This window comes from Schistocerca serialis, chromosome 2, assembly GCF_023864345.2.
Source record: "Schistocerca serialis cubense isolate TAMUIC-IGC-003099 chromosome 2, iqSchSeri2.2, whole genome shotgun sequence".
In the NCBI taxonomy this organism is placed as follows: Eukaryota; Metazoa; Arthropoda; class Insecta; order Orthoptera; family Acrididae; genus Schistocerca; species Schistocerca serialis.
In genome coordinates, this window is record NC_064639.1 from 99,797,567 (window position 1) to 99,819,258 (window position 21,692).

Genomic DNA, 21,692 nt, shown 5'->3' on the forward strand with positions numbered 1-21,692 from the left:
AACTTTCGTGAGTTTTACAAAACCAAACTTGTATGACAGTGGTATGATTAGATTCTTAGTAGCCGGCCGGAGTGGCCGAGCTGTTCCAGGCTCCTCAGTTCGGAACTGCGCGACTGCTACGGTCGCAGGTTCGAATCCTGCCTCGGGCATAGATGTGTGTGATGTCCTTAGTTAGGTTTAAGTAGTTCTAAGTTCTAGGGGACTGATGACCTCAGAAGTTAAGTCGCTTAGTGCTCAGAGCCATTTGAACCATTTTTTAGATTCTTAGTGCGCTATTGACCACACTGTCGCCCTTTGCCAATAAACATTATGTACTAGACTAGTTATATAACCTAGTATTTAGCGTCCCAATATGTTTGCGGATGATGCTGTTGTATAGAATAAAGTCACAACGCCAGAAACTAGTAGCGAAATCGAGGTATCTGCAGAGGAGCGAAGCTTGGTTCAGGAATTGGCAGTTGGTTCTCAAACAGATGTAACGTGTTAACATTTATTATGTCCTTAGCAAATGGTGACCCATAATCTCTCTGTCTGTCTCTCTCTCTCTCTCGCTCGTGTGTGTGTGTGTGTGTGTGTGTGTGTGTGTGTGTGTATGTGTGTGTGTGTGTTGGGAGGGGGGGGGGGAGGGGGTGCGCGCAGGGATATTTAAAATGGAACGTCTACATAAAACCAATCGTAGGAAAGGCAAAAGGCAGCTGCCAGACGGAGTTAGATTGGAAGAATACCCAATAAGCATAATGGCGCCATGATAGAGATAGCTTAAACACACTCATGTATCGGTTACTTGACTATTGTTCGGTAGTCTGGAGACCCTTAACTGTTTAAGATGGATAGAGAAATTAAAGAATACCCAAAGAAGGTACCTGCGTTTTGTCACAGGTACGTGGAAGAGACTACCTTGTAGCAGTGATTTCCGTTCCTGTTCCACTCGCAAATAGAGCGATGGGAAAATTTATGTCTATATGCCTCCATACGAGCTCTATTTCTCTTACCTTCGTGGTCTTCAAGGGAAATATACGTTGGCGGCAGCAGACTCGTTCTGCGGTCGGCTTCAAATGCTGTTTCACACGGAGTCTGCTTTACAGATGGACCAGTCTTCCCCATAGTCGTTCCAGTTCGCATTGCTTTGCAGCGTTACGCCTAGATAATTAATCGGCGTGACTCTGTCGAACAGCACATCACTGAAGTGGTATTCGAACATTCCCGGTTTGTCTTTCCTACTCACCTGCATTAACTTACATTTTTCCACATTTACAGCTAGCTGCCATTCATGACGCCAACTAGAAATTTTGTCTAAGTCACCTTGTATCCTCCTATAGTGACTCGACAACGGCACCTTCCCGCGCACCACAGCGTTGTCAGCAGACAGCAAGACTGCTGCCCACGCTGTCATTTATGTATCTAGAAAATAACAAATGTCATATCACACTTCTTTGGGGCACTCCTGATGATGCCCTTGTCTCTGACGAGCAGTGGATGTCGAGGACAACACTCTGGCTTCCGTTACTTGAGAAGTCTTCGAGCCACTCACATACGTGGAATCCATGCCATATGCTACGATCTTTTAACTGTCTGCTGTGGAGTACCATACCAAATGCATTTCGCAAATGTAAGAAAGTGGTACCTGATTGTTGCCCTTCATCCATAGTCCTTAGTATATCATGTCAGGAAAGGGCAAGCTGAGTTTCGCACGAACGATACTTTCTAAAACCGTGCTGATTGGTGGACAGAAGGTTTCCGTCTGAAGGAAATTTATTATATTCGAACTGAAAATATGCTCAAGAAAATTGCAGCAAATCGACGTTAAGCATATTGGTGTGTATGTTTGGAGTTCCGTTCTTTTCCCTTCTGATGTACAAGAATCACGTGCGCTTTTCTCCAGTCGCTTGGGACTTTGCGCTCTTTCGCTTAGTAAATGTGGAAGCGTCACGGAGGTGCTTTTCCGACTCCAGTAGCAGTCACTACAAGAGAGGCATTGTGCATTTCGATGCGGTTTACCGTTGAAAAGTCAGAGGCTGAGAGAGAGGGAATAGGTTAACCGCTACAGGGAAGGCGCTAGACTGGAGCAGCCGCCTCGCTGCCGTTGTCCCTGGCGTCCGTCTGCCCGTAATAGGAGCGTGACGTTTACGGCGTCTCGGCTGATTGCCGCTGGCGTGCGGCCATTACCCGAGCAGTAACTGCGAGGCCGTGTCTGATAGCGGCCGGCGGAAGGTGGTGGCGCGGACAGAGAGCTTCCGGCTCGCCTCTTCCGCCGGGGTCGCATTCCGATTTTCCACGGACTACTTTCACCGGTTTCTTCTTTATGGGGACTCCGGATTGTATATTGATGAGTAATCCCGGCACGTATCACAGGTAGAGTGCATATATGTCGTAAATTTATTGTCCAACAGTTTGCGCTGCGGACCACCACAAATGAAATACCAGATCACATACGTAGCGTATCTTCAGAGTTGTGTGTTAACACAAAAATTTTTCCCGGTTCCTCCTCCACGCGTGCCATACGCCTCTGGAACAAACTGCCCTTTAGTATGTCTTATCCAAAACCACGCAGGAGCTTGAGCCATAAGCTGATCGGTGAAATGTAATAATACACTACCAAAAGCCATTATTTTGATATTTTTTGTTAGGCAACCAGGCAACGGCCTTGTCGCAGTGGATACACCGGGCGTCAGGCTGCACTACGCCAACAAAAGTTACGTTCTGGACTCCGTGGCGAACCCCAGCCACAGAACAGCCAAGAGAATATACTGGGCCCTCAGGGGGAAGCCGGCAAAAAACAAAATTGAACAAAAACTCCCGCAATACAATTGGAAACACATATGGGGGAACGTCTCGGAAAATGTGTTGCCTAAACATGCGAGGGAGACATGGTACAAAATAATTAACAGAACGGTACCAACCAACCAAAGACTGGCGGAGATAAAACTCGTCGCAAGTGACAAGTGTGACGTATGTGGCATGACCGACACACTCGAGCACCGATTCACGTGCGGGAATGCCATCAACATCTGGGAAGCGTGCCAGCAGATGGTGGCCCACATCAACAGAACGGCGCCGGGAAGCATCACAGTGGAAGCAATCACCGCCCCAGACTGCAACCCATTTCCACGGCCCAAGCGACTGGCGAAGTTCTGGACCTCGCCATGACGGTACACGCCATCGTAGCGCGGAGGCAGACCGCCCAGCTGGCCTTCCTGATGGACCTCTGGGAGGAGAACAAGACAGACCAGCAGCACAGGCGATACCAAGAGAACTTCAGAAACTTCCTGCAGATTCCACTGCAGACAGCAATCGCCAAGAGTCCTTCCCAGCCTGTGACCCTCAGCACCGCCACCAGCCACCTCACCACACTCACCACAAGAATAACGTGTGCAGTAATAGTGAACAAGTGCAACAAAAAAGATAAAGTGCTTTCTCTTCTCGCATCAAATAGTGAAGTATAGTAGTATAAAGTGTTTCTTCTTAGTGAAATCAGTGACACAAAGTGCTTCTTAGTGGAAAGTGCCAACTACTCATTATTATTATTATTAGATATTTTTGATTTCCTTTACTTTGTGCCTATAAAATTCTATTGATTACTCACACTATCCTTTCTGCTTCTCTTATGTAATATGGCAAAATTTTCTCTCTTCTTCAATTTAGGTATATTCTGTAGTATATGTAAAAAAAAAAAAAAAAAAAAAAAGTTTCTTCCACTTCTGCTCCACATATCATGGTGACGTTTCCTTCATACTGTTCCACTTAACAGTGTAACTAGAGGAAGAGATCAAACCAGAATACACAATGTGCCTGTGGCATCACAAGTGCATCACATACACAAACATAAACTCAAAATCAATGCATCGATGCCAAATATAAACTGTTATGCCTGTCCTGCAGTGTCTACCCCCCTCAAAAAAAAAAAAAAAAGACGACAAATGGCCAAGTAATAGGGTTTAAGAAACAAACAATAAGAGAAAAACGAAAAAGGAAAATATAAGAACGAAAACATATGACAGTAATATTAACCATCACTAGGAATATAATAGATTAATAGAATAAAATGCCTTTTTTTAAATGTATCATTGTTAATATATTTAAATAAGTATATATGGTTACAAACAAAAAAGTTCCCGTGAGATCACCGAAGTTAAGCGCTGTCGGGCGTGGTCGGCACTTGGATGGGTGACCTTCCAGGCCGCCATGCGCTGTTGGCATTTTTCGTGGTGCACTCAGCCTCGTGATGCCAATTGAGGAGCTACTCGACCGAATAGTAGCGGCTTCGGTCAAGAATACCATCTTACGACCGGGAGAGCGGTGTGCTGACCCCACGCCCCTCCTATCCGCATCTTCAGGCCCGTCGCATGTATGAATGACATCAAGTACCGCATGTGCATCCGTAAGACAAGGCACCTACATTCCTACCTAGTTCAGTAGATACCAGAATTTCGTGAGCATGTGACAGCAACTGTGTGAAGAGCACACTTGCTGATAAAGTTCGCATATCTGCGGAACCAGATACGAATATTGGTGCCTTATCTTATGCACGTACGAGCGGTACTTGGTGTCATTCATGCGACAGGCCTGAAGATAACATGATTGGAACGACGAAACTGGGTGCCCAATAAAACAGTATAAAAATAACAGCTGTTGGTACAGTATTATTACGTTTAAAGCTTTGACTGTTACCCTCAGATTGGCTTCCCTCTCCGCGTATCCCAGCTGTTTTGCGTCTGTTCAACAGTGAACCAGTATCTGTTTCATTGTAAACACTAGCCGTGCTTTTTTTGAGTCCTGTGTATTTCTGTGTGTTCTTCCTTCCATCGGCTAAACGAGGTGGTGCAGTGGTTAGCACACTGGACTAGCATTCGGGAGGATGGCGGTTCATAGCCCCGCGTTCGACGATCCCGATTTAGGTTTCCTGTGATTTCCCTAAATCGCTGCAAGTAAATGCTGGGATGGTTCCTGTGAAAGGGTGCGGCCGACTTCCGTGCCCAATCCGATGGGACATACGATCTCGCCGTTTGGTCCCCTCCTCCAAATAAACCTGCCATCTCATGTCCTTACCCAGTGCTGTTCTTTCTCACGATTCTTCCAGCCGTCTATTTCTTCTCCACACTTGATTCCTTCTGTACTGCTGCCATACGTTTGTTACATGCAGGGTGACACTTATTGAACTACATGAAATAAAATCCTCATAACATCCGAACTGTTTGTGTTACAACTTTCAAACTGCACGGTTGGCCGCGGGGCATCATGAGAATTAGTATAAGCATGCGTGGTTCGGTTTAGTGAAGAAGCCCACTTTCATTTGGATGGGTTCGTCAGTAAACAAAACAGGTGCATTTGGGGACTGAGAATCCGCATTTCGCGATCGAGAAGTCTCTTCATCCTCAAAGGGTGACTGCGGTGTGCAATGTCCAATCACGGAATAATCGGTGCGATATTCCGTTTGGAACGGTGACTACCGAACGGTACGTTCCAAAGGAAGAGGATTTCACCCCCATTATCCACAGTAACCTTGATTTGGACTATATGTGGTTCATGAAAGACGGAGCTCGACCCTATCGAAGCAGGAGCGTTTGATGTCCTTGAGAAGCACTTTGGGGACCGCATTTTGGCTCTGGTTTTTTTAGCGATACTAAAAACAAGGCATACAGCGATAACCTCAAAACCATTGTTGAGCTGAAAATAGCCATTCAGGAGGTCATCGGCAGTATCGATGTTCCGGCACTGTAGTGGGTCATGCAAAATTTCGCTATTCGTCTGCACCACATCATCGCCAATGATGGCAGGCATATCGAACATGTCATAACCTAAATACGAATATCTGTAGTGATGTTTACCTGTTGAATAAAGTATGTGCATCTGGTCCCTTTACTCCCACAACCAACCAACCAAAGTATGTGCACACCGTAGTTCGTATCTAATATAATTTCTTTTTTCATGTAATTCAGTAATTGTCACCCAGTACCAGTACGCACATCGACAAGAACGCAATGACAAAATTGATAAACACAATGGTAAAACATTAACATTTCTTAAATTACATCTATTCATTACTGTATCATCGCCACATCATCATTGTGTACTGCTCATGAGGTGTGCTTATTGTAAAGTTGACATCACTATGGATGTCTCGTTAAGCGTAAGAAAGGACCTGAAAGCCCTAATCTATCCAGTTGAAATAAACTCATAAATAAATTTAAAAAATAAACTGCGATGTCGTTGTTACTGTTACTTCCGAAAAAAGAGACTGAAATGGACTCGTTCCGTTATTGTTAATAAGTAGAGCGCACACACTACGCGAATAAGTCACCACCGAATTCTGAAAATGTTTGAAGATGTCGCTTCGAGTAAAACCATATTCTGGCTTTTCTCACAGATATGTTGATGCCGTTATGCGATAATCGGCTGATTTCTCTTTATTTTACTGCAAAAGCTAAATAGTAATGGAAACTTACTTACTTTTCGGGTTATGACATATAAAAACATTGTTATTTTAGCAGTTAACATAAAATTAATTTCTTGTTTCCTGCCGTTTCAGGTAAGCCACCATGGATGATCATGCTGCAGTGGTCGAATTCCGATTCACCGTAAGTTGTTACCTTTGTATACCGGCAGCAACCTGAAATAAATTAATGTGTTTAAGTGGCTTTCAGAGGAATCAACATGTTGATTGCAACAGTGAGGATCAGCTAATTTCCACCTGAAATGCAGATCCACTGTAACATACTTGACAACAGTCATTTAGTATCACCTTTTTTTTTTTTTTATAATAAAACGCGGACTAGCGCACGTACTCCACGATTTCAGATATTGTGTTTTGCACTCAGAATCAATTACTGTTAGTGATGATCAAGGCAAACTTGAAGGCATGTGTCCCCAAGTTCGCAATCTGACGGGGAAAGTATAACGTTTGAAGTCTCCAATTATCAGAGTCGTATAGCTTTCGAAGAAAGATGCACAAGGTGACGATGATGATGATGATGATGATGATGATGATGATGATGTTGATGATTGATGATGATGATGATGATGATCGGCTGTTGCGGAGTGTATCAAATTAGATCAGGAAGATAATACTAATGTCAAATTGAAACTAGATACCAAAAATTGATATTGTGCCCAAGACGTCGATTTTCTTCTGTCAGGTAGTATTGGTATTGGATCCATAACATACCATGTCTTTAATTATGTTTTAGTCATTAATGAAAAAACCCAAACTGACAGCCGAGACTTCCCTGAACATACACTACACAAACTACAGCGTACTGTAGGGATAAACATATCGGAGCTATATGCAGTGGATGTAATGTTACAACAAGTAACGCTGGGCGCTGCACATAGAGGATTGGCCATCTGAAGTGGAGCGATATGACATCGTCTTTTATAAGTGATTGGACTCTTCAAAGATCATCCATGTGAGGAACCACTTCAGAGATAATGAGCTCAGTAGATGTATGAGAAAAATAATAACCAACCTCAGAGCTTTTACTAACATATATTCGTTATCACGGAAACAGAGGGCTGTAATGCAGTCAATCGAATGCACTGTATATCCAAATTTTCACGTGATAAATGCTAATTAGAAAATAATTGTTAACCATTGGCCAGTTATAGTTGACTTGAGATTTTTTTTTTTATGTACCAGTGTTAGTTTTTCTTACATTTGGGCGTTTCTATCGAATGAATGGCAGCAGCACAATAAAAAGGATATCTTGTATTTCTGGAAAAAGAAAGAATGGTGAACCTATAAGACATGTGTGAGATAAAACCCCGAGAGAAACAATATCAAAGAGTCGCACATAAGAGAACCTACATAAAAAGTTGCCAAGGTATCAAAGCAAACAGCAGTAGACAGAGAATATCGGCGTTTGTTGTACTTGAAATTTTAATGTAGAGAAGGGAAGACTGCGTTACTGGTATAGAGCCCACAAAGAAATAATGAAACGTATAATACATGTAGCGTAGCTAAGATGTTAAGAGAGGAAACAAAACCTACTCATACGTCAGCTTAAAAGCACTCTGCAAAAGTCTTGGATTTACGACGCGCTCGTAGCCTTAATGACAAGCACTTCAGACGGAGCACTTAGCACTCAACTGCAAAACGCATTGTTCCAGAGATATTACGTGATGAACAAGCTTCATACTCAATCAGTGCGTACACCAGCTTACACAGAGTTGACTTCATGCCTCTTATGGAAATGAGTGTAACGGAGGAGAATTTGTTTTTCAGTATCATACTAAACTACTTGTCGCAGAATCTCTGAGTTTTATGAATAGCAACGGGAGAATTATTCTCAGGGAAGGAGATGATGAGCACAACTTACAAACTATTAGTCTTGCAGTGCGTAGAATGCCTTGAGGAAGAATTCAACTTTGGGATTTAGTTATTTACTAATAATTATTATACCTTCTTTTCAAAATCATTTTCTTACTTTATAGGTGATAGCGGAGGCAATCGCAGATGTGTAGGAATATAACAGTAGGAATATAACAGTAACCAGCTGTCGTCTTGTCTAATGAGTGATCTAAATGTTCTAGGGATTAAGCCCGTCTCCAAATGGCTGTTTACATGCCGTATTCTGTTGCATGTTACTAATTGCGCGCAAGTAAAATCGCATAATGAATTTTTCGGCGCTGTCTGAGCGCAAGCCTGAGATTAATTGCGACTAAATAGGTCTCCATTTGACGACATTGTGACTGGTTGCTGAGTTTTCTTTATTGCTACCAAAGCACTGCAACTTAAACGGTACTTTGACGAATTTACGTTTTGTTATTGAGAAATTTTGCGCCATTAAATTGAGCATTGCTGTTCCCAAGGCGGTATTCAGTTGTATGATTATTTGGGTCCATTACACCATTTCGGCAGTAACGACACAAGCTACATATTTTATGTAAGACGACTAAACAACTGTTTTGCAGTATGGCATCGATTCAGCATGAATGGGGCGAGGGGTTCACAGGAATATATGTAATGGGTTAAAAACAAGTAAGATTTAAAGCACCGTCCACCTTGGGTTTTGTTAGAGATAAGTCCAACTCGTTGAAAGAGGGCAGGGAAAGTGTTAGTCGTAGCCTGACCCAGGAATTGTCAGCTGAAATAATATAGGAACAGAAAACCATCATCTCTGTAGTTGGACACAGATTTGTATCCATGCTTCTTCCAAACACCAGTGCGGCTCACTGTAGTATGTTCGGCCACCGGCCTCGGTCACTTTCACTTATTACCCCAGCCCATCGTTCATCAAATTGCAAGCCATTGGAATTGCATTACAGTTTAATAAGGTTCGAAACTCCAGCCTGTTCTCCACATTCGGATTTTCTATGGTTTCTTAAATGATTCCTGGCGAACACCGGGTTGGTTTATTTTGCAAGGCCGGGGTTAGGATTTCTTGGTTATTCTTATGCCACTGAGTTAATAGTCCCTATCGTAAGTCATCTATGTCAATGGGTATCTAAGTTCTAACATACATTTTAACAAAATTGTTGCCTAAGTTCTGCTTATTTAGTTTTTTATCTTTACTGTGACGCCGTAAGAAGAGACGGCAAGGCTCTTGGGACAGTGACGTTTAAAGAAGAGTAAATGTTCAAACGTTTTTTCTGAGGAGGTTTGAGACAATACAGTATTATTAACGGTTGCTGAGGCTGAGCGCAACCGCCCATAAATATTCATGAAAAGTTTTTGTTTCATTACTGCTATCGGTATTGAGTAGCTGTCGTCCTCTACAAATGACTAAGATTTCTTTCTGTTTACTACACAGCCTATGACCGTCACCTGTCTGTGGCTTGCTGTATCAGTGTCTTCCAGTAGTGCTCATTTGGCAATGCGAATGTTTGTGAAGCTACTTGTGCTGTCTACAGACAGTAACATGCACACTTTGTGATTTCGAATATTCTGTAGGATAATTAATTAAAATTTTTTACATACTGTGTTCTGCGTTAGATCTGTTTCCCATGTCAATATTCTGTTGAACTGAATAACAGCGACGAGATTACTGAGAGCCATGATTGATATTTTGTACTGCCCTGTTTCTTTTCCTCCTCTTCCCTCTTCCTCCTCTTCCCTCTTCCTCCTCTTCCCTCTTCCTCCTCTTCCCTCTTCCTCCTCTTCCCTCTTCCTCCTCTTCCCTCTTCCTCCTCTTCCCTCTTCCTCCTCCTCCTCCTCCTCCTCCTCTTCCCTCTTCTTCCTCCTCCTCCTCCTCCTCTTCCCTCTACCACCACCTCCTCCTCCTCCTCTTCCCTCTTCCTCTCCTCCTCTTTCTCATCTTCCCCCGCCCCCGTCTTCCCCCGCCCTCTCTCGTCACCTGCACTCGGAATGTACGCAGCGACCTCTCTCGTCACCTGCACTCGGAATGTACGCAGCGACCTCTCTCGTCACCTGCACTCGGAATGTACGCAGCGACCTCTCTCTCAAACACAAATTGCAGCATAGTTGACATTTATTGTGATCGCCGAATTCATTTCAATGCTGTCATCCTTCACATATTTAATATTTCGTAGATGGTGCCCCAGCTGATTTTCATAGTGCTCATTAATAAAATAATCCTTGATTCGTTTGTCCATCTTGCAGCCTCTTGTGACCAGATTGTCAGATGCGATGCCACAAGCAAATCCCAATTCGTGAAAAGGGGGGGGGGGGGGGGATCCTCGAGGGAGCCACCCTCTACGACCTGAGTCGCTCAATACGGGAGACAGGGCGGCCTTTGCATTCATGGAATCCTTAATTTCGCTGAAAATCGATTTACAATCTTGGTGCTTCTGCACCGGAAATTAAGGACCGTTCATAAACTTTCCGGTGGCCTTAAAGAAATTACATTCTCTGTTGCTAAATATTGACGCCAGAGCTCAAGTTGTAAGGAGAGAGCTTTAAAAGGAAATTGGGCTCGGGAGGAACACCAGTTCTGTCTATTACGCGAATAGGAAGAGTCATAGCGTTATGTACTACGGATACGTAGATTCGCACAACAGAGCTGAGAGAATACCATGTTGTTGTTGTTGTGGTCTTCAGTCCTGAGACTGGTTTGATGCAGCTCTCCATGCTACTCTATCCTGTGCAAGCTTCATCATCTCCCAGTACCTACTGCAACCTACATACTTCTGAATCTGCTTAGTGTATTCATCTCTTGGTCTCCCTCTACGATTTTTACCCTCCACGCTGCCCTCCAATGCTAAATTTGTGATCTCTTGATGCCTCAAAACATGTCCTACCAACCGATCCCTTCTTCTAGTCAAGTTGTGCCACAAACTTCTCTTCTCCCCAATCCCATTCAACACCTCCTCATTAGTTATGTGATCTACCCATCTAATCTTCAGCATTCTTCTGTAGCACCACATTTCGAAAACTTCTATTCTCTTCTTGTCCAAACTAGTTATCGTCCATGTTTCACTTCCATACATGGCTACACTCCATACAAATACTTTCAGAAACGACTTCCTGACACTTAAATCTATACTCGACGTTAACAAATTTCTCTTCTTCAGAAACGATTTCATTGCCATTGCCAGTCTACATTTTATATCTTCTCTACCATCATCAGTTATTTTGCTCCCCAAATAGCAAAACTCCTTTACTACTTTAAGTGTCTCATTTCCTAATCTAATTCCCTCAGCATCACCCGATTTAATTTGACTATTCCATTATCCTCGTTTTGCTTTGGTTGATGTTCATCTTATATCCTCCTTTCAAGACACTGTCCATTCCGTTCAACTGCTCTTCCAAGTGCTTTGCTGTCTCTGACAGAATTACAATGTCATCGGCGAACCTCAAAGTTTTTACTTCTTCTCCATGAGAATACCATATAATGAAAAAAAAAGCCTTCTGTGCGTGTGTTCATGTAGTGTGTGTGTGTGTGTGTGTGTGTGTGTGTGTGTGTATGTGTGTGTTAATTGGATTTTACGAAGAAGGTATTCAAGGACAATGTACACTAGCTTTCACAAGTTTTTAAAATTCAGTACCTTTTCCGAATAACATGGAATCAGGTATCGTGTAAACACATATTTTATAATTTGGTTGTCAAGTTTGACACTGACGAATTTTCCTTTGTGTTGTTAGAGTCGTGTACCCCGCCTTCCTCCCGCCCACTCACTCTTTCAGTCTCAGGGAACAGTATTTTTGCCTAGCGTGTAATGTATTGTTCCTTCGTCTGAACAAAAGAGCCAGCAGCTTTCCGCAATCACCGACTAATCACAGGAGCATTATCTTCTATCATTGAAATTGTATATCTAAAGAACTGCCTACTTCTGAGAGCAAAGCATTTCGTCTAATATTACGAGAGAGATCAACAATAAGGTGCATTGCTCTACCAATAGAATAATGATTGTTGCCTTCATTGATTTGCATTCCATTCTTTGGCACGTAACTCGCTAAATGGAGTAATTGTCATTAGCTTGATACGTGTTGGGGGAACCTTACCAACACCAAATATGCTTAGCGAAACACGTCCTCGGGTCGACGGCTCTAGGATTAATGAATTTTCTGACTAGATGATTAAACAGATTTCTGTGCGTGGAGCACAGAAACTCGTAACAGAAAACAGCGTTCGCACCAGCTTTCGAGTGCTACCTGTTTTTCTAGCAGAATCACACACAGCAACAACAACAACAACAACACACACACACACACACACACACACACACACACACACACACACACACACACACACACACACACACATTGAGCCCTGGCCTGCTTTCTGATGGTGATGATAGTTTTTTATTAAGTAGTCTCAAGTTGCGATTTGTAAACTGTCGCTGTTTACAAGTAGGAATTGATGAATTAAGAGTGCTTGGAGATCTTCTATCCCATGTGCTGGCTTCGCGTCCTAACACGTTATCTATTAATGCATTTTCTGTAGCCGTAAATGTCGTGGGGAGAGAGCGAGGAAAAAAGCAAAATTGTCTATGGGTGGATGCGAATGGCGTAGTAACTAAATAGCTGCTGGGATTCCTTGAAATGCGTCGGTCGAGATCTCTCTGTGGATAGACGCCTTCAGGGTGGGAGCTCGGGCGATAAAAAGAGCATGGCACATACTGCAGCTGAGATGTGATGAACAACGACGCCCTTTGTGCCCTGGAAGACCCTGCCCTTGCACAACTAGCAGATGCAACAGAAAAAGGCCCGCCCTTCCACATCTTTACCAGCTCACTGTGCCCGCTTCACACTTTGAACGCGCTCCCGGGCTACTCAGAGATGGGCTAAGAAAAACAGGGCAATTCAGCTGCCCCTTCTGGTGTCTTTTTATGCAGCCAGCAATGTTATATCAGGCCTTCGAAAACCACGCGCGAGATTTTTCACATTCTGTCGCTCGCAACGCGCAAACTGTTAGTCCTACAGAAAATTGAACAGGACCTTTTTGTAAGAAATTTAATGGAGCTCAATTTTGTACTGGGATATGTACGAGGGCAGTTCAATAAGTAATGCAACACATTTTTTTTCTCGGCCAATTTTGGTTGAAAAAACCGGAAATTTCTTGTGGAATATTTTCAAACATTCCCGCTTCGTCTCGTATAGTTTCATTGACTTCCGGCAGGTGGCAGCGCTGTACGGAGCTGTTAAAATGGCGTCTGTAACGGATGTGCGTTGCAAACAACGGGCAGTGATCGAGTTTCTTTTGGCGGAAAACCAGGGCATCTCAGATATTCATAGGCGCTTGCAGAATGTCTACGGTGATCTGGCACTGGACAAAAGCACGGTGAGTCGTTGGGCAAAGCGTGTGTCATCATCGCCGCAAGGTCAAGCAAGACTGTCTGACCTCCCGCGTGCGGGCCGGCCGTGCACAGCTGTGACTCCTGCAATGGCGGAGCGTGCGAACACACTCGTTCGAGATGATCGACGGATCACCATCAAACAACTCAGTGCTCAACTTGACATCTCTGTTGGTAGTGCTGTCACAATTGTTCACCAGTTGGGATATTCAAAGGTTTGTTCCCGCTGGGTCCCTCGTTGTGTAACCGAACACCATAAAGAGCAAAGGAGAACCATCTGTGCGGAATTGCTTGCTCGTCATGTGGCTGAGGGTGACAATTTCTTGTCAAAGATTGTTACAGGCGATGAAACATGGGTTCATCACTTCGAACCTGAAACAAAACGGCAATCAATGGAGTGGCGCCACACCCACTCCCCTACCAAGGAAAAGTTTAAAGCCATACCCTCAGCCGGTAAAGTCATGGTTACAGTCTTCTGGGACGCTGAAGGGGTTATTCTGTTCGATGTCCTTCCCCATGGTCAAACGATCAACTCTGAAGTGTATTGTGCTACTCTTCAGAAATTGAAGAAACGACTTCAGCGTGTTCGTAGGCACAAAAATCTGAACGAACTTCTCCTTCTTCATGACAACGCAAGACCTCACACAAGTCTTCGCACCCGAGAGGAGCTCACAAAACTTCAGTGGACTGTTCTTCCTCATGCACCCTACAGCCCCGATCTCGCACCGTCGGATTTCCATATGTTTGCCCCAATGAAGGACGCAATCCGTGGGAGGCACTACGCGGATGATGAAGAAGTTCTTGATGCAGGACGACGTTGGCTCCGACATCGACCAGTGGAATGGTACCGTGCAGGCATACAGGCCCTCGTTTCAAGGTGGCGTAAGGCCGTAGCATTGAATGGAGATTACGTTGAAAAATAGTGTTGTGTAGCTAGAAGATTGGGGAATAACCTGGTGTATTTCAATGCTGAATAAAACAACCCCTGTTTCAGAAAAAAATGTGTTGCATTACTTATTGAACTGCCCTCGTATTTGCTGGAGGCCACAGTTTTAGAGCTATTTGAGAGAAACGTTCAGAAGTGACCTTCAAACGCATCTCCACCACCACACACATCTCTTGACATTTAGCATTTTTAGTGTCTTGTTTGTGGCACTCTCCTCCTACTGCTCTAAAAAATTTCCGACTACACGAACTATTCCCGATATTCGACCTGTCTTGGTCTCCATTGATTTGGCTGTTAGGGCACCAGCGTAGTCGGCTATTTCGTTAACGTTATTAATGTAAACGTGCCTGTGAGGGTAATGAAAGGAAAACGACTTTTGTAAACGTTACATCAAAACTAATTACGTTGACAATTAGATCCACAGACGGTAGTTTCGTAGCCAGAAGGCCTGACGAATACAACGACGTAATTGTTTATCTTCCGCTGATATAATTCACAACATCGTTAAGTGGAAGTTACACAAACGCCAGTTTCACAGTTTGTAAGTGCTCGACTAAGTCGGTGGTATAATAATGCCATTCAATGAAGACCAAAATAGGTCAAATGTGGGAAATAATTCGTGTTGTCGCAAATTTTTGTGCACTGGTAGGAGGGAGAGCCACGAACAACATACTAGAAGCCCTCTCTGGTCAGGGATGAGTGTGGAGATGGAGCTACGTTTGAACGCCAGTTTTGAACGTTTTTCTTGAATGAGTCGTAAACCGTGGACTCTAGCAAAAGCGTATCGTAATGCAAAATTGAACTGCATTAAATTTCCTACAGAAAGGTCCTGTTCATTTTTTTTTCTAATACTAATAATTTGTGCGTAGCGAGCGCGAGAATGTGAAAATCTCGCTCATGGTTTTTGAATACCAGATATAATTTGCAGGTTGGATAAAATTACATCGGTAGAGACTGCTAAGTCGCCCTGTATGCTGTTGCAGTGAAGGTGTTGTGGCGTGTGAGTGCTTACATGGAGCTCGTAAGATTTTCTCCTCTCTTGTCATATTTCTGTCCAGCTTTCTGTTTTGTAAGAGAAGATATCGTATCAGACGAACAAAATGATACGAAATTCACGTCGTTCCCTTTCGGAAAAAGCTTTAAATTTCTTTGTTGTAAAGGGATAATGTAATAGTCAACCCAGAGATTGATTTTAATATCATGGTGTCATGAACTTGTCTTTCCAGACCCAAGAACCGTAAGATCCACACTCTTATAGGGGCATCTGAAGTTACTCTTGCGTAGCAAGACATGTTCATGTTCAGTAATGTGGAACACCTTTCTTATACTAAACAAGAACTCATAGCGCTTAAGATTGCACTTTAGAGCCCATGTTTCCTGAACATTTTTTCTTTTTCCTGTTTTGGTCCACACTACCACGTTCCAAAATATAGAGAGCAAGGAGCTTCCAGAAGAAGAGATTTGTTTCACAGTGTCGAAGATGAAGATGTTCTCATAGTTCTTAAGGTATGCATTTTAGAGCCCATATTTGCTAGACTTTTTTGCGTTGAATGACCGTTCCTGTCATATCCCTGAATATTGACCCTTCCTTATGGGACACACTGTATACTTCTCTTAGCGTCTTAGCGCGTGACATACTGGCAACGCCATCAGGTGACATTTAATCTTGCGGTGGGCAGTGGCTCTAATGGTTTGGCTCATCAGTATATAACGGCGCGCCGGTTGATACCGGTTCCTTGTTTCGGGAGGGCTTTATACGCAGTTCCAGACTGTCGTCTAGTCAGCAGAAGACTAAATTATGCAGTAGCGTAGCAGATTGGTATTAGATTCAGGCTTTCTGTCTACAACAACTCAGTACGTCGTTTCTAACTGGGAAAAATTGTCGGGTGTAAAAGTAATTAGGGTCGTATCGCAAAGCTGTGTCATACGGCCGGTACAGTTCACTATATATAGAAGTGATTTGACGGATAACGTTGTTCATCAACGCCGGCACCCAGCGGCAGGCGCCGAGTAATACCACAGCACGACGACAAAGGTATAGACCTGCATAATACCCACTACTAGCAAAGCCTACCCTTGCGTGGCCTGTCGCAGGCAGCAAGAAAACCACTACTGCTCTTACAACCCGACCTAACTATTGCAGAGGTTTTCTCCCTTGGTTCATGCCTTGGCACTTCTTTTCCCCTGCCTTCCAAACAACTACCCTTCGCTCAACTTTCCACCCAATCTACGTCCAGATGACCGCGTATTAAATGTTAACCTTAACCAGACGTACGCAAACATCGCAGAATCCACATCTTGCGAGACCTCACTTTAGTGAAAACTAACCCTAATCAGAAATGGCAGTAGGCTTTTTTGTGCTGGCCATCATGTCGGTGTGGTCTTACGGGATAACGCCACAAACGGCGTGAGGATGTTAGTAGATGATGCTACCGTATAGAGGAGGCCACGGTTTCGGAATGTAATAGTGCACTGGGAAAAGATGAGCAGAAATTATGGTGCAGAAATTATGATTTGACCCTTAAAATAAACAAATTCCGCACAAAGGAGAGGGAAGATCCATTATTGTTAAATTACGCGATTGGTAGTCAAGGAGTATGCCTTCGGTGCGAAATATAATGGAACGATCGTATACAACCAGTTGCAAGAAAACCTTAACTAAGTCTGAGTGTTATCGAAAGACTCCGAAGGAAATAATTCCCGAAAGAGTTAACTTTCAATACCCTAAGTATTACTGTGTAGTCTGAGACTCAAGTCAAGGAGGATTAATATAGGAGATAGAGAAGATCCAAAGAGCAGTACTTGTCGATACAGGATCGTTCAAAAAGCACAAAAGCTTCAGGAAACTGCTCCTCAAATACCCTTGAAATTCGCAGAGCGTACATTCCAATAAGTCGGGCACCACATTAACTCCTCCCATACACATTTAGTAATTGGCCGTAACGGGGAAATCACGTAAGTTCCGCCTTTTATGGAGCCTTAGTGAGAATCGGTCTTTCCGCAAACAGAAAAAGGGAGGGGGGGATGACAGTGGTATCCGAAGTACCCTCCGTCACACACTGTAAAGTGGCTGGCAGGGTACAAATCTTGACGTGGGTGTCGGAGCACCGGTTACCACGTTGCTCCGTGGGAAGAGTGCAGTCGGTAATATAGCGAGCTGTCATTAATCTTTCCCAATCCCGCCACTTCCTTATACCCCTTCTGTCATGTACTTCAGTTATGTAAATCTATGCGCGACGGGTAAAGAATGGCTAATTTCAGAGAGACTTCTTGCTGTTTTCCTTTTCCCAGGCCACGTTGTGGTTTTGTTTGATACGCTACAAGAATTTTGTAAACGGTACTGGCCCGCGAAGATTTCGCGTTTGCATCGCTATGAAGTTCGTTGCACCTATGTAGAGCTCAGTTTTAATTTGAGCTAATGAGGTCAATGTACACCAGTAATAGTTTTTACTATTTAAGAACAGGCGTAAGGTATGGTAACGCTTCACATATACGTGACGGAATCTTCGCGGCTTCTGTATCCGTCTTGTCGCTGCTGTCAGTAAGATATTTTCTGTAAATGCTCGCAAACAGAAGTATACTTATGTCATTTCCCTACGTTTCGTCGTGCAAGCCATTTAATATCATACTCGTATTTAAAATTACACAACACGGAAGAGGGTATGAACCAAAGGCTTTAATGTACAGTCCTTCTTGAGGAAATGGTTACACTAAGAGAAGGTACACTGTAAAACTGTTTCCTTCAGTGACAGTAAAAGCAAGATACACTTTTTCTCAAGCGAAGTGTCACCTATCTGATAACGAAATTTTCTCTCTTATTTTAAATTTTATCATTACGCCCAAAGCTGAATCTTGAATCAAAATCCTAAGTAGATTTTGGGGAGGATTGGGAAATTAATGGACATTGCGTTAATCTGAAATGTGTTTGTGAAAAAGGAACTGTGGACCAACCTGTAGAGAGGAACATTTTCACGGCTATTAATTACTATCATCTAGATTAACTTAAATCGCGGTGTTATTTCACCGGGTTCTTTTGATACCTTTCGAGCTATAGCGACGTGAAATCGAATATTCATACTGTGTTGCTGCAACAATATTTATCTCATTTCTTCCGACAGGCACACCAGTTAAGCCTGTTCCATTGGAAAAGTAGAGTTTATCGTGTATTATTAGCAGCTTCACGTTTCTTACGTAACCCTGTTCCTTAGAATATTGAGCTATCTTTTCAAAGTAATTATGATTCCTTTGGCCTACAATTTTAAAATGTGATCAGGCCACCGAATACGTGTGCTTATTCCCTCGGCGAGCAGCTAACGTTCCAGGGAACGTTTACAACTATGAAAACAATTTATTGTTCGACACAAATTAATGTGATTATGTCAAACAGTAAATTATTTTCAAAATAATGAGTCACTCTAGTCTCCATCACGACTACAGTGTCCCCCTCTCAAAATCCAAAACTATACCGTTTAAGGAAAAAAAGCCACAAAAATAAACAAAACACCGAAGTTGCAATTACTTGCTGATGCCTTTACGAAGGGACAGCGTTACAGCCGGCCAGAGCGATTCTTCGAACCAGTTTTTGTATAGATCAGAAAACGCAGTTTTCATCCTTGTCACCATCATTTATTATTGATGGGTTTTACAATCGCACATGTCGAGTTAATGTCGTAGGCCTACGTCCAGGTTTTTTGTAACAAAGCTAGAGCGTTCTGGTTTATAGTAAATCTGGTTGTTTACTCGTGCTCGTCATTGCACGCGCATGTCTGACATTTATATCCAAGACTGACAGACCGGAACCAGTTATCTGCCCTAGCCTAGCACTGTGATTTATGTCGTCCTCTTGTTGCATTCATCATTGTGGACGAGCGACTGTTTTGTGTTGATCCGCTGGTTCCCAACCCGTTGCCGTAAAAATGGAAGTGATTTATGTTCCCCGGCGGATTGCTACTACGGAAACGTGCGTCAGCTGGTATTAACGTCTTTTAACGGAAAATTTACCGTCTTACGGTGAAAAATGCGGCTCGTGAATAAAAAATCTTCCTCAGTTATTGGCGTCACGTAATTAGTGTTTAACATGCTATGGTATAATTCAAGCTGTACATTTCTTGGGCACTTTCGTGCAAACTCGCTAAATAATTCATGTTCTGACCAAGAAAAACACGTTTGATTTTGTTTCCTTACAGTTCTGTTCTGCCGTGTTGCAATGCATTTGTTCTGTTCGTATCGCAGTGGAAGAACAAAAATATTCGTCCTGAGATACCAGACATCCTAGTACATTTTGATTTCGTAGTAGTGAAATTATTGATGAAATACCATATGTTTCCCCTCGATTGACCCGTTCGCAAACAACGTGTCTTCAGATCGTATTGTAGAACCTGCAGTCACGCCCGGGTTCCCGGGTTCGATTCCCGGCGGGGTCAGAGATTTTCTCTGCCTCGTGATGACTGGGTGTTGTGTGATGTCCTTAGGTTAGTTAAGTTTAAGTAGTTCTAAGTTCTAGGGGACTGATGACCATCGATGTTAAGTCCTATAGTGCTCAGAGCCAATTTGAACCTGCAGTGTGAATAATTAGTTGTCCGAAAACTGTAGCACCGTAGGGGAATACGAGCTACAGATGCACAGCAGTCAGTTCTGCTGCGTCCCCCCCTCCTCTCAGTTCCCCCTCCCTTCCACACCAAACCACTCTCACTGGTCCCTTCTGATCCGTTGGCAGTCCGCGCAGTCAATATAGATTGCTCCTGAAACAGTACGCGCATCATTTGTGCACGTAATGGACATTCTCCCCCACAATTTACAGTAGACGAGGGGTCGGTATGTGGGCTAGAGCTTGTATGTGTTTTGGCACACGCTGGTGGCAATGTAGTGAAATTAAGACAACCAATAAACTCTCGGGATTCGTGATGCTGTGCTAATCCTGAACCACTTGCGAGCACTGCGCCACATACACTAACATTTCTGAGGACAACACCACCAAGAATATACGTGACTGAAACCAACTTTATGGCACAGCTTAGGTGCGACAGTACACAGATATGATTATACCAATTGATCGTTGGGTAGTCCGATAGTTGGGAAATAAATCCTTGAGAATGTGAAACATGCCACACAAAGAAAACTACATATCAAACAAATCGAGGATGGTACAACGACAGTTTTATGAAAATGAAAATTGCTATTCACCATATAGACGAGATCTTGAGCCGGAGACACACACAACAAAATGACTGCTGCACATGTTACGCTTTCGGCCAAAATGTAGACAAGACACACATTCGTGCAAGGCAAGTCACAAAAGACCACTGACTCTGGCTACTGAGGTCAGACTACATATTATGTATTTACAAAATAACTAGTACCGTACGCCAGTGGGTTCCTTCGACAGATCCTAAGTGAGATGGTGCGAAAGTATGATGAAAAAGTCGGAAATTCCGTACATTTTTTTCTCTGCGTGTAGCTACCCTAACACGTGAATTTGCAGGAAGCGAGACAGTTTCTCAGACTCTAAAACATCTCCGATGCAGCAGGTGCTGTTCATGTTGCCCTATTACTCAACAGCGCACGTGTTGGCGTCCCATCTATGGGACAGGGCGTTTGTCGACTGTTATGCTCGACAGTACAGGCTAGCAAATGGCGAACACTTCGGAAGCGTGCAACACGTATTCGACTGTCACTAGGCCATTGTACTGCGGGGCGTTTGTGGTTTCTGAAAGCCAACGCAATGTCATATTAGTTTTGTCCCAAGTCGTCCGCGTTGATAGCGGAGTTGTCAACGTGACAGACTATCATGCCAAGGGGCCCGGGTTCGATTCTCGGCTGGGTCGGGGATTTTCTCTGCTCAGAGACTGCGTGTTGTAGTGTCATCATCATCATCATCTCATCCCTATCGACATGCCAGTCGCCGAAGTCACCTCAAAAAACTTGCACCAGGCGACCGGTCTACCCGACGGGAAGCGCTAGCCACACGACATTTCAATTTCCATTTGACACAAGTCCAGTCCGCTGCAGATGGCGTGAAGCAGTCGACGAGGATATGTCCACATCCGTTGGGGTGTTC

At 43.5% G+C, this 21,692-nt stretch overlaps 1 protein-coding gene across 1 annotated transcript in view; it reads left to right on the forward strand.

Annotated features, from left to right (window-relative positions):
* LOC126456784 (leucine-rich repeat and calponin homology domain-containing protein-like) overlaps nt 1–21,692 on the forward strand; it is a 340,291-nt gene that overhangs the window by 244,049 nt on the left and 74,550 nt on the right. Inside the window, exon 2 of the mRNA XM_050092567.1 lies at nt 6,527–6,575. Coding sequence (XP_049948524.1) covers nt 6,527–6,575 — 49 coding nt within the window. The remainder of the gene's footprint in view (nt 1–6,526; nt 6,576–21,692) is intronic.